A 17,300-nucleotide genomic window follows, 5' to 3' on the forward strand; every position below is an offset into this window, starting at 1 on the left:
CTTAAACATCTTATTCATCAATTTCTCCATTTATTCCTATTATTTCTAACTCTGCACATAATTAATTATTTACCAGCTTTTGATAACGATTAGGAGACAGGCTAGAGACACAGTATCTTCCATTCTATTAAAATTTTTCTGGTTCCATTAAGAAGTGCAGGTGATAGGCATTTCCTATTGTTACTATGCAAGTCATAAGAACTAAGCACCAAAGAAGGAGAATTTGAAAGAAATTGACTACAGGGGGAAAAGATCCATAAAAACTTTCATTAAAATTGGGAAAAAGTCCTCCTAACTGGTATACTGTTTTACAGATTTCCCAAGAGTTACTGTGAAATGACTCCAGTATAAGAAAGGCTAATAAGCTGTTCCAGTGTTCAATTAAGTTAAGTGTGTTCCTGCCATATATCCTGTCTTGGGAAGAGTACTTGGGGATATGTGAAGTGGGATAAGAAGTTTAAAGAAAATCCAAAATACAATTTCTGCTCTAAAGCAAATTCCTAAGTAATAAAGACTTGAGAGGAATACACAGAAATTGCTTATTGTTTATTTTTTTAAGAGAATGAGCTTAAACATATGATTTAATATTATAAAACAATATCCTATTAAGTTAAAAAGAACCCAGTTATAATATTGCAGTTGGCTTAATTCTATATACAAGTTATTTAAATTAACACATATTCACTGGCTACATTATCAAAATCTTATAAGCAATATAGAGGAGTAAGTTACGCATATTTATTTTTAGCAACGAGAGCATAATTATTTTTCTACTGAAAATATTTTTAAAACCCAGTTATAGAAAACTAGAAAAATATGGTGAAAAATATGCATATATACATCGCTACACACAAATCAAATAATCTATAGCAATCTCAATGGCTATCAAGCTAAAATAATACATATCTGAAATGCAAAAATAGCAGAAAAACCATAAGCTTCTCCCGACAATGATGATACATTCATAAGAAAATGTTTGAGTACTGACCATGGGATAGTTTCTGTCAGTTGTCTGACCTGCTATCTGTGTGACAATACCTGTAGACACACTTTTATGCATTCTTGCAAAATTACAAACCTTGTACAGGAACCAGGTATTTTGGAAGTAGAGTCCCAAGTAAACTCTAATAAAACACTGATTTTCATTTGTGGAAACAAATTTTAGTGGACTTTAGCAATTTACTTATTAGTAAGTAATAACATTACTAGTAAGTAATTACTTGTGAGTAATGCTCATTGGTCCAAAAATAAATATCCGCAGAACTGTGCACTGTTTACTAAAGGAAACTAAAAAATAATAATTTTTGGATCTGCTCATGCCTCATCTGAAGGCAATGAATACATACATTAATAGCTCCTGTGTTCCCTGATTATGGCTACCTTCTCCACTTAAGTATACACACACATCCTACCCACTTGTTTTATATTAAATACTGCTTCTTATTATAAGAACACAGGCAGGAGGAGGATACCAATTTTCTGGTTGATACAGATCCTGTCTCTGAATTCAGAGGCAAAAGATGAATGAATTATGTAGTATCTCCTATTTTTGTTTTTCAGGTTTCATGTGCCTAACAAAGCTTGGGTGTTCTTATTTTTTTTCTTTAAAAATTTGTGTGTTGTTTGTGTGTGTGTTTTAAGACGGTCTTGCTCTGTCATCCAGGCTGGATTACAGTGGTGCAGTCTTAGCTCACTGCAGCCTCAAACTCCTGGGCTCAAGTGATCCTCTCACCTCAGCCTCCCAGGCAGCTAGGATACAGGCATGCACCCCCACACCTGGCTGACTTTTTAAGGAGATGGGGTCTTGCTAAGCCACCCAGGCTGGTTTCAAACTCCTGGCCTCAAGAGATCCTCCCACCTCAACCTGCCAAAGTGTTGGGTTTACAAGCATGAGCTATCACACCTGGCTGAGTGTTTTTTAATAAACTGCCTTCTTTCATTATCTAGATAATGTCTACAATGTTATTTTCAACTTTGTTGTGAGTTTTCATCTTTTCCTATGTCTTCAAAAGTATTTTAGTGAGAAGATACTTAGAAGAGGAGGGCTCATGGTTTCTTTCATATAACACTTTGCTAATATGTGCATTTCTTAGCCTCACAGGTTGAATATGGAAGAGTCATATCTACAAATGGCTATCAAATAGTATTTGCCACACATATATACATATTAATGTACGAATACTTTTAATACATTAATGGATGCATTTTAATGTATCTCCAGCCAAGCCCCTAATCAGCTGGTGAATATGAATTGAGATATCCAAAAAAACTATCCCAGGAAATTCTGATCCCATCCCTACCACTAACACTAAGAACCACTATCTTCTTTTAGTTAGTTGAAAAGAGCAGCTCACAGAACTCCTGGCAGGTATACCCCTTCCTCTCACCCAACACTCCCTGCCTCACAAAGCAAATGGCCAAAGAGACTTGTCCCACAAGGAGACAATGAGAATGGATTACCCACCTCCCATCAAGATTACTCTTGTCATGCCTATATCCTGGTTTATGTCAGTCTCCACACACGCTAACTGAAACCTGGCTGTCTTGAGGATATTACCTTCCTCCAAACCTGTCAAAAGATAGCCATTTTGATCCTAAACCCCAGGCAGGCACCCCTCTACTTCTGTTATCATCCAGATTATTCTTCCTCCTTGCCTACCTCAGATCCCTAGCACATCCCCTGCCACTCCTCCTTACTGTAATCATTTACAGTCCTTGTATCCCCAGCATTATTCCTGTCATTTCGGGGGCGGGGGGCAATTTTAATGAACAAATAGATGATCCATTTAAAACCAGGGGCTCCAAGTTCTCACCTCCTTACCTCTAGTTATCTTTAATAATATCTCAACCACTCATTCCCCCTAGTCTTGTCATTATCTAAACTTCCCCCAAATCTCAATTCCAAGCTTTTCATATCCTGACCACTACTTTTTATCTTTCCAACTCATTCTTTCTGACATAGACTTTTAATAGCTCTTTGACCTCAACAGGACTTCCAAACAACTAAGCCTGCTACCCAGTACTGCCCATCTCCTCCATCACCCATTTTCTGATCTTGTAGCTTAAATGAGTCACTCCCTTGTAAGCATTCTAAATTCCCTTGCTCCTCCTCTTTCCCTTGTACCCAGCTGTGGTTAAATCCAACTTTCTACCAAGCACTGAAGATAGCTAGAGGAAAGAGGCATAGTTAAGCTTATTAGTTTCACTTTAAGTTCATGACTCACAGCTCAAGATGGGCCCTCACAATCTACTACATACTACTAGTAAATTCAACATCTTACTCTCTTAGGAGACTATTTTGCAAAACCTCTAACCCTCTTACCCGTTTCCAGCTGATAATTCTGCTGCTTCTTTCACAGAGAAAAGAACAATTAGAAGGTAACTTCTACATTCATCTACCACAGAGTTCTCCTATTTGGACAGCTCTTGTTCTAGGTATCTATGTGGCTTTAGCTCTCTGCTCAACTCTCACCTTCCTAAGGAGCTTTCCCTGGTCACTGTCAAAAACAGTATTTTCCATCTCCTTTCCCAGCTTTATTTTTCTTCATAACATTGATCATACTTACACAGAATTATACATCACATTTACAAATTATATAGAAGTTTTTTTGCCTCTCCCCAGTCTTCTATATTCTCACTTTAGAGTATAAGATTTGTGGAAGTGAGGATTTTATTTTGCGCCTGGAACAGTATCTGACAAGCATTAAATACTTATAAATATTTATTGAATGAGCGACAAAATATCCAAAGACAAAACATTTTTGTCTTTTGTAAAGAAGAAATATACTTTCAATGGTAAAACTGCAGTATTTAGTTGCCCTTAGAGTACTACAGTTTCTCTCTTTTTTTTTGAGTTAGAGTCTTGCTCTCACCATTGGAGTGCAGTGGTACAATCTCCGCTCACTGCAACCTCTGCCTCCCAGGTTCAAGTGATTCTCCTGCTTCAGCCTTCCGAATAGCTGGGACTACAGGCATGGACCACCATGCCCAGCTTAGTTTCTCTTAATGTTCAGTAAGATTCTCTCTTGCTGGAGGCAGCATGGTATAGGGACAAGCATGATCCTGTGGGTGGCAGGTGAGGTGGGAGGAGATTGTGGTTAGGGAGAACATTTGAATTTTTACAATTAGCATTGTCACTAATTAGTAAGTAATGTCATGTAGGGTGAGTCATTTAACCGCTTATTTCCATCAGGGAATGTGATGAGATCCATGAAAGCACAAAACCAGTAAAAAGAACTCACTACACATAGCCAAGTATTTTTTTTCTTTTTCTTTTTTTAAAGATTTTTTTCTTTTTCTTTTTTTTGTTTTGAGACAGGGCCTCACTCTATTGGCCAGACTGGAATGCAGTGGTATGGTCACAGCTCACTCCAGCCTCAACCTCCCTGGCTCAGGAGATCCTCCCACCTAAGCCTCCTGAGTACCTGAGATTTCAGGTGCACATGACCCCTAATTTCTTTGTATTTTTGTAGAGACAGGGTTTCCCCCATGTTGCCCAGGCTGGTCTCAAACTCCTGGGCTCAAGCCATCTGCTCTTTGGCCCCTCAAAGTGCTAGGATTACAGGCATGAGCCACCATGCCTGGCCAAGTCTTTTCCTTCCAATTGGATGGGGACTTTCACAGTGTACAGAATAAAATTCTGTCCCATAATCTAAAGGATCCTTAACAGTTTTTTATAGAAAATATGTTGTTAGTGAAAGAGAGATTTCTTGATCAGAAGAAAATCACATCAAAATTGAAGATGGCAATCTTAAAGTTACTTAAATAAATGGGATAGTCACATATGTCACAAAATTTTCCAGCTATCAGTGTTCAGGCAAAAACATCTAATGTAAATGAGAAAGACATTTAAGATTATACTTATTAAGAATATTTTTGAAAGTAGCACCATTTGTTTTAGAATACAAACCGAATAAGTACTTGGTAATGTCCATAGACTAATGAAAATGTATTGATTCATATATATTACTTCTTTCCTTTTTTTTTTTTGAGACAGTCTCATTCTGTCACCCAGTGCAATGGCGTGATCTCGGCTCACTGCAACCTCTGCCTCCGGGTTGAAGTGATTCTCCTGTTTCAGCCTCCCAAGTAGCTGGGATTACAGGTGCCTGCCACCACACCTGGCTAATTTTGGTATTTTTAACAGAGATGAGGTTTCACCATGTTGGCCAGGCTGGTCATGAACTCCTGACCTCAAATGATCTGCCCATCTTGGCCTCCCAAACTGCTGAGATTATAGGTGTGAGCCACTGCGCCTGGTCTGATTCATATATATTACTAACTGAAATGCAGTATCACTGCATTTCCCCAATTAGTAAATTCAATATATCCTGTATGTAAAAAAAACAAACAAACCCACCAGTACCCACAAAAACCCTCAAAAATCACCAAACCATACTGTCAAGCGAAATATTTTTAATTAGTAGGCTGATCATAAATAAATCCACATAAAAGATTTAACAGAATTACAAAGAGTTTTGTGTTCCTTTTGTGTTCCTTTGTGGACTCAATTCATAACACGCATTAGTCAACCTCATTCTCTAATTGTGACAAAAAGAGTTGTCATCCAACAATGCAGCACAGTTTAAGCAATTCATATTCTATAGTTACATTTTTACATTTTCTTTACAAATGTAACATTTATGTACATTATATATAGATTTTTTTCTATAGTTTATGTACTGAAACGCTATTGTTTTTACAGGGAAGATGTTGAATTCATTTAATGAATAAGAATCATTCCTTGTTAAAAAGTAATTCATATAAACAAGTAACATGGTACCACTGCCTTTTGGCATCTCTTGCCAGAGTTCAAGTTCAGAAATGTTATATTAATTATAAGAAAAAAGAATTTATCTAGTTTTACATGACATATCATTCCACATAGCTACATAAATTTGCCAGCTTGCAATGAACAGAGCACTGTACTGCCATACTACTGGAAATGTGTAGAAACCAATTCAAAATATACCTGGTGAAACAGCATCATCGTTACCATTAATCTGGGTTGAAAAAAATCTGCCAGGTTCTTTCTTCCCTCTGACTTTTTACCAAAGCCTCAGACAGAGTGCTGTGCGTTGCATCTTGTATTAACAAATTCCTTCATTTCAAATTTCCTACACACTTCTTTGACAGATTATGCTTTATCTAGGTTATAGACCTTTTTCTTATTCAATTTTATTCTACTTCACTTACAAATCTGCTGCTGAACATGAAGCAAAAATTCATAGTAAGAAAATGCAGCTTCTGTCCGGTCTTCAATCAAATGCTGAAAAAATTCTGCTTTGGCAGGACTCTCATCTCTGGAAGAAAGAAAAGGGCATTTGTCTAAAAATATATTTAAAAGCCCTGACTTCACCACTTTACAATCTATCTAATAAAATTCCACTTGTATCTTGTAAATTTATACAAATAAAATAAAAGCACATATTTCTAAAAAGAGTAACTATATATTTAAAAAATTACTGGGCTGAGTGTAGCAGCTCACATCTGTAATATCAGCACTTTAAGAGGCTAATGTGGGAGGACTGTTGAGCTCAGGAGTTTAAGACTAGCCTGGGTAAAATAGCAAGATCTCCAATCTCCAAAAAACACTTTAAAAATTGGCTGGGCGCGGTGGCTCACACTTATAATCCCAGCGCTCTGGGAGGCTGAGGAGGGTGGATCATCTGAGGTCAAGAGTTCGAGACTAGCCTGGCCAACATGGTGAAATCCTGTCTCTACTAAAAATACAAAAATCAGCTGAGCATGGTGGCAGGTGCCTGTAATCCCAGCTACTTGGGAGGCTGAGGCAGGGGAATTGCTTGAACCCAGGAGGTGGAGATTGCAGTGAGCCAAGATCATGCCATTGCATTCCAATCTGGGTGACAAGAGTGAAACTCCATCGCAAAAAAAAAATTAATAATTAAAAATTAGCCAGGGGTGGAGGCCAGTGCCTGCAGTCCCAACTACTTGGGAGTCTGAATTGGAAGGATTACCTGAGCATGGGAGGTCTAGGCTGCAGTGAACTGTGATAGTACCCCTGAACTCCAGCCTGGGTGACAGAGTGAGACTCTATCTCAAATTAAATAAATAAATATTAAAAATTACTAATACACGGGGATGTCAGAAAAATGAAATACAAGGGATACAAATCAAGTAACAAAATTCTACCATCAGAATATATTTTGATACCATTTAAAGTTTGTTTTGAAGCAATTCCACAGACTATATGAGAAAGACAACTTCATAATTAAGTTGTAAAATTACTCACTTTACTATGTGAAGGACTGGACTTAATGGTCTGCTGTCTCTAAGCCAAGTTATGAAGGATCTGGCTCTTTCTGATGAAAGTGTATCTAGCTCTGGAAGATGTGTCTGGTAAAAGAAATACAATTAGAAAACTATTTCCTTTCTTATAGACCTTAGCAGTATTAGAACAAAATCACCATTCCTATTATCAAACCCAACTGCCAGAACTCTATTTCTTAGCCTCAACAGCAGCAACTACACAAATGAAATTTTAACTGTTGAAAAATCTGTTTATATTTTTCTGGTTAAGTCAATAAAATATGTGCACTGAGAAGTATATCACTGACATTTTACCTGAATATTGTATTTTTCTTCAGAAGTAAATAAAACATAAACATCAATTAGCATGTCAGTATTGTGTAGTGCCTTTATGTTTCTACTAGAGGAAATGTTCAAATGAAGGGGGATACCATTAAGTTCCAAATTCCCTTAGCAATTATATACTATATCCTCTTTAAAGATAGCCATTCTGGGAGAATTTCATGTTTCCTTTAATTTAAAATTTTAAAGAACAGTGTGGATATATAAGTATATTTTAAAACTATATGCAGCCAGGTGCGGTGTCTCACGTCTGTAATCCCAGCACTTTGGGAGGCCCAGGCAGATAGATCACTTGAGGTCAGGAGTTCAAGACCATCCTGACCAACATGGTGAAACTCTTATCTCTACTAAAAATACAAAAATTAGCTGGGCACGGTGGTGTGTGCCTGTAATCCCAGCTACTCAGGAGGCTGAGGCAGGAGAATTGCTTGAGCCTGGGAGGCAGAGGTTGCAGTGAGCCAAGATCCTGCCACTGTACTCTAGCCTGGGTGACAGAGCGAGACTCCGTTTAGGAAAAAAAAAAAAAAAAAAAACAACACCAACCCAATATGGAAAGCTATTTTAAAAGGACCTAACAATCTATTATTTTTATATACATATATACCTAAAAAGGTAAGATTTATTTTTCTTTTTCAAAACCAACTGTAAAATAGTAAATTAAAAGTTTAAAAAACCCTCAAATATGAATTTAAATAGACAAGTTTGGATTGATTATATTTGTAATTCATGTCAATATTTTAAAAACCATTTCCATTTTGATGTGAATTTTTTCAGATGTTTTCGAAATTATTAGTAAGTACACAAACACATTTTTGAAAATACAAATAGGGATCATATAATACTATTCACTTCAGACTGTATTTTTCTTTTCTCTCTCTTTTTTTTTTTTTAAAGAGATGGGGTCTTGCTAGGTTGCCCGGACTGGAGTGCAATGGCTGTACATAGGTACAGTCATAGTGCATTACAGCTTTAAATTTCTGGGCTCAAGCAATCCTCCTGCCTGCGTCCTACCCTCCCAAGTAGCTGGGACCACAAGTGCATAGCACGGTGCCCCAGACTGTATTCTTTTTAATAAATTCACAGCTATTATTTAATAAATTCACAGCATAGCTCAGTGCCCCAGACTGTATTCTTTTTAATAAATTCACAGCTATTATTTAATATTATAAGCATGTGTGTACATATACCTACTTCTATGAATACATCTATGAGATATATTCTTTGCAGAATAATTTACTGTGTGAAAAAGAACATGATTTTAACAGACATTGTCAAATGGCTCTCCAAAAAGTTATATAAGTACTACATACTCCAGTCAACAGTGCTTGACAGTGTCCACTGGCCCATACTATCTATATAATTGCCTACTATCAAATTTAAAAATTATTGACAACCTGGTAAATGAAAGAAATGCTACATTACTACTTTTTTCCTGATTATGAGTGAGGCTAAATATTGTTTCGTTTGACCTCTACTTTATTTTTCCTTTATAAATTGCCTGTTAAAATCCTTTACCCAGGTTTCTTTAGAGGAGGTAGAAAGTAAGGAAGGTCTTCTTAAAGATTTGTAAGATAATTTTTTATAGAGAAGTTAGCTCTTTTCCAGTCCTATTAGCTACAGATAATCTTTTTTTTTTTTTTTTTTTTGAGACAGAGTTTCACTCTTGGTACCCAGGCTGGAGTGCAATGGCGCGATCTCGGCTCACCGCAACCTTTGCCTCCTGGGTTCAGGCAATTCTCCTGCCTCAGCCTCCTGAGTAGCTGGGATTACAGGCATGCGCCACCATGCCCAGCTAATTTTTTGTATTTGTAGTAGAGATGGGGTTTCACCATGTTGACCAGGATGGTCTCCATCTCTTGACCTCGTGATCCACCCGCCTCGGCCTCCCAAAGTGCTGGGATGACAGGCTTGAGCCACTGCGCCCGGCCAGTTACAGATAATCTTAAGATTTTGTTTGTATTTTGGTTTTATTTATTTTTACCGAATAGAAATGTTTAATATTTATGCTTTTGATCTTTTGAATCACTGACTTACAAAGGCCTTACTCATTTTAATATCATAAAAAAATCATAAACATGCACAAATATTTCTTCCAGTGATCTGCATAGTTTCCTTTTTAAGTTTACATGTATGATCCATTTGAAAGTTATTTTGATATAAGGAATAAGTTAAATATCCAGCCATGATTTTTCCTTAATGACTAATCAGTGGACCCAAGATTATTTTTCTAATGTTCCATTTCCCCACAATAATTTGAAATGCAATCTTTACCACACTGTGTTCTTCATTAATTAGATCTATTTCAGAACTCTATTCTGTTCCACTGATCTGTTTACTATGCCAGTATCAAGGTACTTAAATAATTACAGCTTTAAAATGAGGTTTACTATTTTACTTAGAATTTATTTTTCATCTATTTCCCCCTTCGCTGGCGTTATTCTCCCTTTTCATTTTCTTATTATCCTCATTTGTTGGGTTTTAAAAATGAACTTTTGGATAATTTGTCAACATTTAAAAAAAAACAATGAGAGATTGTAAAAAGAATTACACTGAATTTATATTAATTTCAGAGAAAAGGATATGTTTATAGTATCTAACGCAATAAAGTAGGTCAGCCTTCCCTTTCAGTTAATTAATTTATACAAATCTGTTTTCAGAATCATATTTCCTTGGTATTGGTTAGCATACATTCAGTAAAATCCTACTGAAAAAATTATGTTTAGTATTAGCAAAATAATTTAAATATAAAGTTAAAGTTGTTGGAAAACGGTTTGGCAGTTCCTCAGTTAAACACAGAGTTATGTGACCCACTAATTATACTCCTAGTGATATGCCCAAGAGAACTGAAAACATATGTTCACACAAAGACCTGTATACAAGCATTCATCATAGCACTATTCACAACAGTTCCAAAGTAGAAACAACTGAAATATCCATCAGTGGATGAATGGATGATCAAAATGTGGTATGTCCATACAATGGACAATTTTTTAGTCATAAAAAAGAAAAAACTGGCCAGGCACATTGACTCACGCCTGTAATCCCACCACTCTCGGAGGCCAAGGTAGGAGGACTGCTTGAGTCCAGGAGCTCGAGACCAGCCTGGGCAACACAGGGATACCCCATCTCTACAAAAAACTAAAAAAAATTAGCCTAAGTGGTGGCACACTCCTGTGGTCCCGGCTACTCAGGAGGCTGAAGTGAGAGGACCACTTAAGCACAGGAGGTCGAGGCTGTAGTGAGCCATTATTAAGCCACTGTACTACTCAGTCTGGGTGACAGAGCAAGATCCTGTTTAGAAAAAAAAACAAAACAAGAAAAAGAACTACTAATATAAGCTACAACATGAATGAATCTTAAAAACATTACAGAAAGTGAAAGAAGCCAAACACAAAAACCATATATTGCCATTTATATAACATATCCAGAATAGACAAATCCATAGATACAAAGTAGATTAGTAGCTGCCTGGGGGCAAGGATAGGGAAGAATTGCGAGATATGGTTTTCATTTTAGGGTGATATTAATGTTCTGAAACTAAACAGTGGTAATGGTTGTAAAACATGGTGTGATACTAAAAAACACTGAACTGTACATTTTAAAATCATGAATATTATATGAATTTTACATCAATTAAAAAATAAAAATGGAGCAAACAAAAAGTTAATAGTGTATAAAATCAACTGACCATTTTCTGTGGTATTGATGCAAAATTAGGATATCCAAGCACATTCTCTATGAAGTTATTGTCACAGCCTTTCCCAACCCAAATGTAAAAAACCTAAAAACAAAAACCAACATATTAAAACTCCCTAACAATTAAGATAACTCATTTTAGTTAATTTTATCAAAATTATCACCTCAAATAAGGTAGGAACAAACATAAGAGTAAAAAGGAAATCTATAATTGTTACATTGTGAATCTCTATCTAAGAATCCAGAGTGGTACACATTTTCTTTGATCAAATGTTAAGGCTTCCCATAAAATGTATTTTACCTTTTGTACTTATTTTCCCAATAGAAATATAATCCTCTAATCAGTGCAATTGACTCATGGTATTTCCTATCCACTATTTCAATTATTGTCTGTATATTTTAACTCATGCATTTCTCCCTCTTCTGTGGCTATCCAAATCCTTTTCCTGCTCAAAAGGCATCATTTTGAAGCCATCTTAACCATTCTGACACCCTTCAACTACTACCCCTGACCAGTGACTTCTCTTGAACTCCTAATCATTAATGAGATTTCTGACAGTAAATGTAAGTTGAACTAGATAAACTCTTGAAATACTTTTAAATTCTAGACTTTAGATGAAAAGTCCCTGAAGACAGGAATTTACCTCATGAGTTCTCTTCATCAAGTATATATAATTCATGACAGTAAACAATACATATTAAAATATATTACTCTATCAGTACTATCAATCCAAATATCAATAACATCAATATAAAATGAAGTCTAAATAGAAAAGTTTAAGTAAATTCACCTCTAGTGTCAGTTACCAATTTCAGCTCCTATTCCTAATTCACTTTTCACTGCCTGCCTCTGTGATAACAGCTGGACCCTAAAGTATTTTTTTTTTTTTGTTAGCTCAAACAGTGGTAAGCTTTGCCAGAAGAAGTTGCTTACAGAGCCACAGTCCATAAGGAAAGCACCTTCTCTTGTCAGCTTCTCTGCAGACAGTTTTTGAAGAGGTGGCTGTGGTACAATCCTGTCATTAACATGTATTGCACCCTGAAAAGAAAAAGAGAGAATGTGCATAAGATTACATTACTATCATCACAGTTTGGGAGCTAATGGTCAGTAACCCTTTATGAAGCACTGGAAAATAACACTTGGAAGTTTTGTATGATGCAAAAAAATACTGATTTTATTCTAACACCTTGGTTGTAGAATCAAGACACTCAACTGTATTCAAATTTAAAATGTAAAAACATGAATACATAAAATGATCTGTCATATTCCCTTCCCTTTTAGGGTGGGGTCAGAATATATTACATGTGTGACTATTGACTCTGTTGCATAGCCAACTACTTTTTTACATTTCTTTGGCAACATACATTATGCTTGGAATTAATACTAATTCCAAAGAATATAGCTTTCACACAAGGAAGATAAAAGACTACATATTTGCATATTAAAATTATTATTGGATATCAAATTTGGTTTACTATATAATCAAAACTGCAACTGATCTTATCAGAAGCAGTCAATATTGGCTGGGTGTGGTGGCTCACACCTGTAAACCTAGCACTTTGGGAGGCTGAGATGGGCGGATCACTTGAGGTCAAGAGTTCCAGACCAGCCTGGCCAACATGGTGAAACTCTGTCTCTACTAAAAATACAAAAATTAGCCAGGCGTGGCAATATGTGCCTGTAATACCAGCTACTCAGGAGGCTGAAGCAGAATAGCTTGAACCCAGGAGGCAGAGGTTGCAGTGAGCCAAGATTGCACCACTGTACTCCAGCTTGGTTGACAGAAGAAGACTATCTTTAAAAAAAAAAATTGAAGCAGTCAATATCTACAAAATATAAATGGAAATGTCCACTCTACAAATTAGCTTTGTAATACACATTATAACCAAACCTACAGGATAAATTACTTCTGATATGAAACTATTTTTAAAAATTCTAAACCACTAATGGTATCTGAAAGTCCTGCCATTCAATCATATCCACAGCCAGTGTCCTTATTTAATGAATTACTATCACAAGGGGGAAAAGAGTTACAAAGAAAAACCAGTTGATAGTGTATTACCATCTTAGCTATAGAATCAAGACACTCAAATATATTCAAATTTAAAAATTTCAAATGCACTAAAATGCATACCTCATCTGTCAATCTGTCTATCCTGTATAAGTTGGGATGAATCATTTTCATCAGATGAACAAGTGGCTGAGACTTTATCTGACACATGGCGTATACACGATCATCCAGGCGTGTGCTTGTACCCGTTCTAAATGCTTTCTACATGGAAAAAGACAAACATTTTCAAGTAAAATACAAACATGGCAGATGAATATTAAAACAATTATACACTATCAGTCATGGAAAAAGCATGGCCTTTAAATCAGACAGACCTTGATTCAATTCTCAGCTATGATATTTAATAGGTTTGTGAGGCTGGAGCAAGTTACTTAGCTCTTATGAGCTACATTGTTGTCATCATGAGAAAAACAGGAAAAATAATAGCTTGTTAGGTTGTTGAAAGGATTAAATAAAATGAAGCACGGACACCTTTTATGGTGCCAGAAACATGGAAAGATGCTTGTTAAGTATTAGATTCTGTCCTTAGACTCTCTTTCCAGGACATATTAAGAGTGAGTTATGACTGCACCATTATGCAAACTGCTCACACACATTAAAGAGAGAATATGGTTTCATTAAAGTCATCACGTAATTTGTGTACCTTCATTTTCCATTGATTTTTTTTTTTTTCTTTTTTTTTTTGAGATGGAGTCTCGCTCTGTTGCCCTGACTGGAGTGCAGTGACATGATCCTGGCTCACTGCAACCTCCACCTCCCAGGTTTAAGCGATTCTCCTGCCTCAGGCTCCTGAGTAGCTGGGATTACAGGCACACACCACCATGCCCAGCTAATTTTTGTATTTTTAGTAGAGATGGGGTTTCACTATGTTGGCCAGGCTGGTCTCGAACTCCTGACCTCAGGCAATCCACTTGCCTCGGTCTCCCAAAATGCTGGGATTACAGGCATGAGCCACCATGCCCAGCCCCATTAATCTTTTTCTATTCTTCAAAACTCTTTCAATGTTAAAGTGAATAATCCTCTAGTTAAGTATTAAAAAACAACAACATAGATTTCCTTTCTTCATATACGTATCTGAGAATTTTAAAATACATTATTAAAGACAGCAATGTATAGAGAGCTACCTGTTTGAGAAGGGCCAAAACATAGAGAGGAAACAACTTGAGGGAGCTGGGCGCCATCAACGCAGAGTGCTGTAAGTTTGAGACAGTTGAGCCATATGCAGACAATGAGTCCACTATAGCATTCACTAAGGCATCTCGTGCATCTGATAGACTTGATGAAATGGACCGATCCACAGCTATAAAGCAACCAAAATAAAAGACATTTTAACCATTAGAATCCAATGGACACTATAAGGGAGAAAATTTATTTGCATCATTTAAGAAACAAAATTTAGCTAAGTTTTTTGGATTAAAAAATGCATTTCATCTGCTCCCTTATTTCAAGTGTATTCTCATACAATTTTTTTTCTGAAATAAATCAATCAGAACAAATCTAGATGCTTTTGGACATTTTTGTTTTAATCTCTTAAATCTATTTAGCCAGGCTGGGTATGGTGGCTCATGCCTGTAATCCCAGCACTTTGGGAGGCCAAGGTGGGAGAATCACTTGAGCCCAGGAGTTCAACAACAGATTAGGCAACACAGGAGACCTTATCTCTACAAAAAAAAAAATTAGCTGGGCATGGTGGCATGGGCCTGTAGTCCCAGCTATTCGGGAGGCTGAAGTAGGAGGATTGTTTGAGCGTGGGAGGTCGAAGCTGCCGTGACCTGTGATCGTACCACTGCGCTCCAGCAAGGGTGACAGACAGGACCCTGTCTAAAAACAAACCCAAAAGCATGTAGCCACTATTGATACTAGTGAAATGCATATTTTCCATTTACTTCTGAAAAAGCCTTGGGAAGGTGTCCATTACTCAAACACCAAGTCATATGTATCATTTTTTCTGCCCAACCAATGTAAATTCTACAATCTGAGTTATACCTTGTGATCCTCTACAATTTTTGTAAAGTATTCCAAACCAACAAATTTTTTGAAAGGGAAAAATGAAGACAGGTTTTCATGCATCCACTGAAGAGATAGGTAATGCGAAACTTATTTTTCTCCAATAATATATTCTATTAAAATAGGGATAACATTTTACATACACACACACACACACACACACACACACACACACACACATACATGCGCCCAAGCACTAAAAATAAAATTATATTGAAAAACAACTGGTTATGGTATAATTAATTCAAAATCTACATATAAAATTATACTTTAAAAATTTGGATCTTGAGTTTGGGGTACAAAACTGATCCCATCACAAGAATCTACATATGTACCCCTTGAATCAAAAACAAAAGTTAAAATTTAAAAATAAAAGAAAATCTGATATACAAGTCTCTGATTTTAGTTAAATATTTTAATTAATCTGATTAAATCCTTTTTTTTTTTTCCGAGACAGAGTCTCCCTGTTGCCCAAGCTGGAGTGCAGTGGTGCGATCTCAGCTCAATGCAACCTCCACATCCTGGGTTCAACAGATTCTCCTGCCTCAGCCTCCCGAGCAGCTGGGACCACAGGTGTGCACCACCATGCCTGGTTAATTTTTGTATTTTTAGTAGAGACAGGGTCTCACCCTATTGAAAAGCTGGTCTTGAACTCCTGTGGGCAAGTTATCCGATCCACCTGCTTCAGCCTCCCAAAGTGCTGGATTACAGGCATGAGCCACCACACTCAGCCTAATTAAATACTTCCATTATTTATTAAAAAAAAAATTTGGCTCCTTTAGTAAATGCTATTATAATTTTCCCCAAATTAGCATTAATGACCATCTTTTTCTAGGATTATGTGGAAAATAGCAAAGCTTGTTTCATGTCTGAATTCATCTACAAGGCTAATTCACTGAAAACATTAAGTGCTGGCTGGGCACAGTGGCTCATGCCTGTTTAATACCAGCACTTTGGGAGGCCAAGGCGGGTGGATCACCTGAGGCCAGGAGTTCGATACCAGCCTGACCAACATGGAGAAACCCCATCTCTACTAAAAATACAAAATTAGCCAGGCCTGGTGATGCATGCCTGTAATCCCAGCTACTCAGGAGGCTGAGGCAGGAGAATTGCTTGAACCTGGCAGGCAGAGGTTGCAGTGAGCTGAAATCTTGCCATTGTGCTCAAGCATGGGCATAAGAGCAAAATTCCATCTTAAAAAAAAAAAAGAGGCCAGGTGCCATGTCTCACACCTGTAACCCTAGCACTTTGGGAGGCCAAGGTGGGTGGATCACATGAGGTCAGGAATAAGACCAGCCTGGCCATCATGGTGAAACCCCATCTTTATTAAAAAAAAAAAGAAAGAAAGAAAACATTAAGTGCTATGTTAATTCTCAAAAGGATTTTCTCAGACTTACATATAGTAAAATTAATTTCAGTACAGTTCTATAGTGGTTATGTATCAAATGCATAGCTATATAATCTCTACCACAATCAGGATACACAATAGTTCCATCACCCCCAAAATTACCCCTCTATACTGCCCCTTTGCAGTAAAACCCTCCTTCCTTTAGCCTCAACCCTGATGAGTCTCTATTTGATAATTTTCCATTTTCTTGAATGTCATATAAATAAAATCATTTGTAGGCAGCTTTTTTTTTTTTTTTAGACAGAAGTCTTGCTCTGTCACTTAGGCAGGAGTATGGTAGTTTGTCCTTGGCTCACTGCAACTTCCGCCTCCCGGGTTCAAGGGATTCTCCTGCCTCAACTTCCCAAGTAGTTGGGATTATAGGCATGCAGCACCACAGTCAGCTAATTTTTTTCTTGTATTTTTGGTAGAGATAGGGTTTTACCACGTCAGGCTGGTCTCCAACTCCTGACCTCAGGTGATCCACCCACCTTGGCTTCCCAAAGTACTGGGATTACAGGCATGAG

The 17,300-nt window shown here is 36.9% G+C and overlaps 1 protein-coding gene across 11 annotated transcripts in view; it reads right to left on the bottom strand.

Annotated features, from left to right (window-relative positions):
* Positions 1 to 17,300, bottom strand: part of SEC24B (SEC24 homolog B, COPII component) — a 112,458-nt gene that overhangs the window by 2,550 nt on the left and 92,608 nt on the right. For 4 of the 11 annotated variants that reach the window (XM_054253064.2, XM_054253065.2, XM_054253062.2 and 1 more), the window contains 6 exons: positions 14,504 to 14,679; positions 13,443 to 13,580; positions 12,242 to 12,346; positions 11,300 to 11,392; positions 7,253 to 7,356; positions 6,196 to 6,302 (listed from right to left, as the gene is read on the bottom strand). In XM_054253064.2, the coding sequence (XP_054109039.1) occupies positions 6,196 to 6,302; positions 7,253 to 7,356; positions 11,300 to 11,392; positions 12,242 to 12,346; positions 13,443 to 13,580; positions 14,504 to 14,679 (723 nt within the window). Of the gene's footprint in view, positions 1 to 525; positions 4,063 to 5,395; positions 6,303 to 7,252; positions 7,357 to 11,299; positions 11,393 to 12,241; positions 12,347 to 13,442; positions 13,581 to 14,503; positions 14,680 to 17,300 lie in introns of those variants that run through there. The other 7 variants (XM_078366703.1, XM_008992863.5, XM_035293150.3 and 4 more) reach the window with 2 other exon arrangements.

Source organism: Callithrix jacchus, chromosome 3 (genome assembly GCF_049354715.1).
Source record: "Callithrix jacchus isolate 240 chromosome 3, calJac240_pri, whole genome shotgun sequence".
Classification (NCBI taxonomy): domain Eukaryota; kingdom Metazoa; phylum Chordata; class Mammalia; order Primates; family Cebidae; genus Callithrix; species Callithrix jacchus.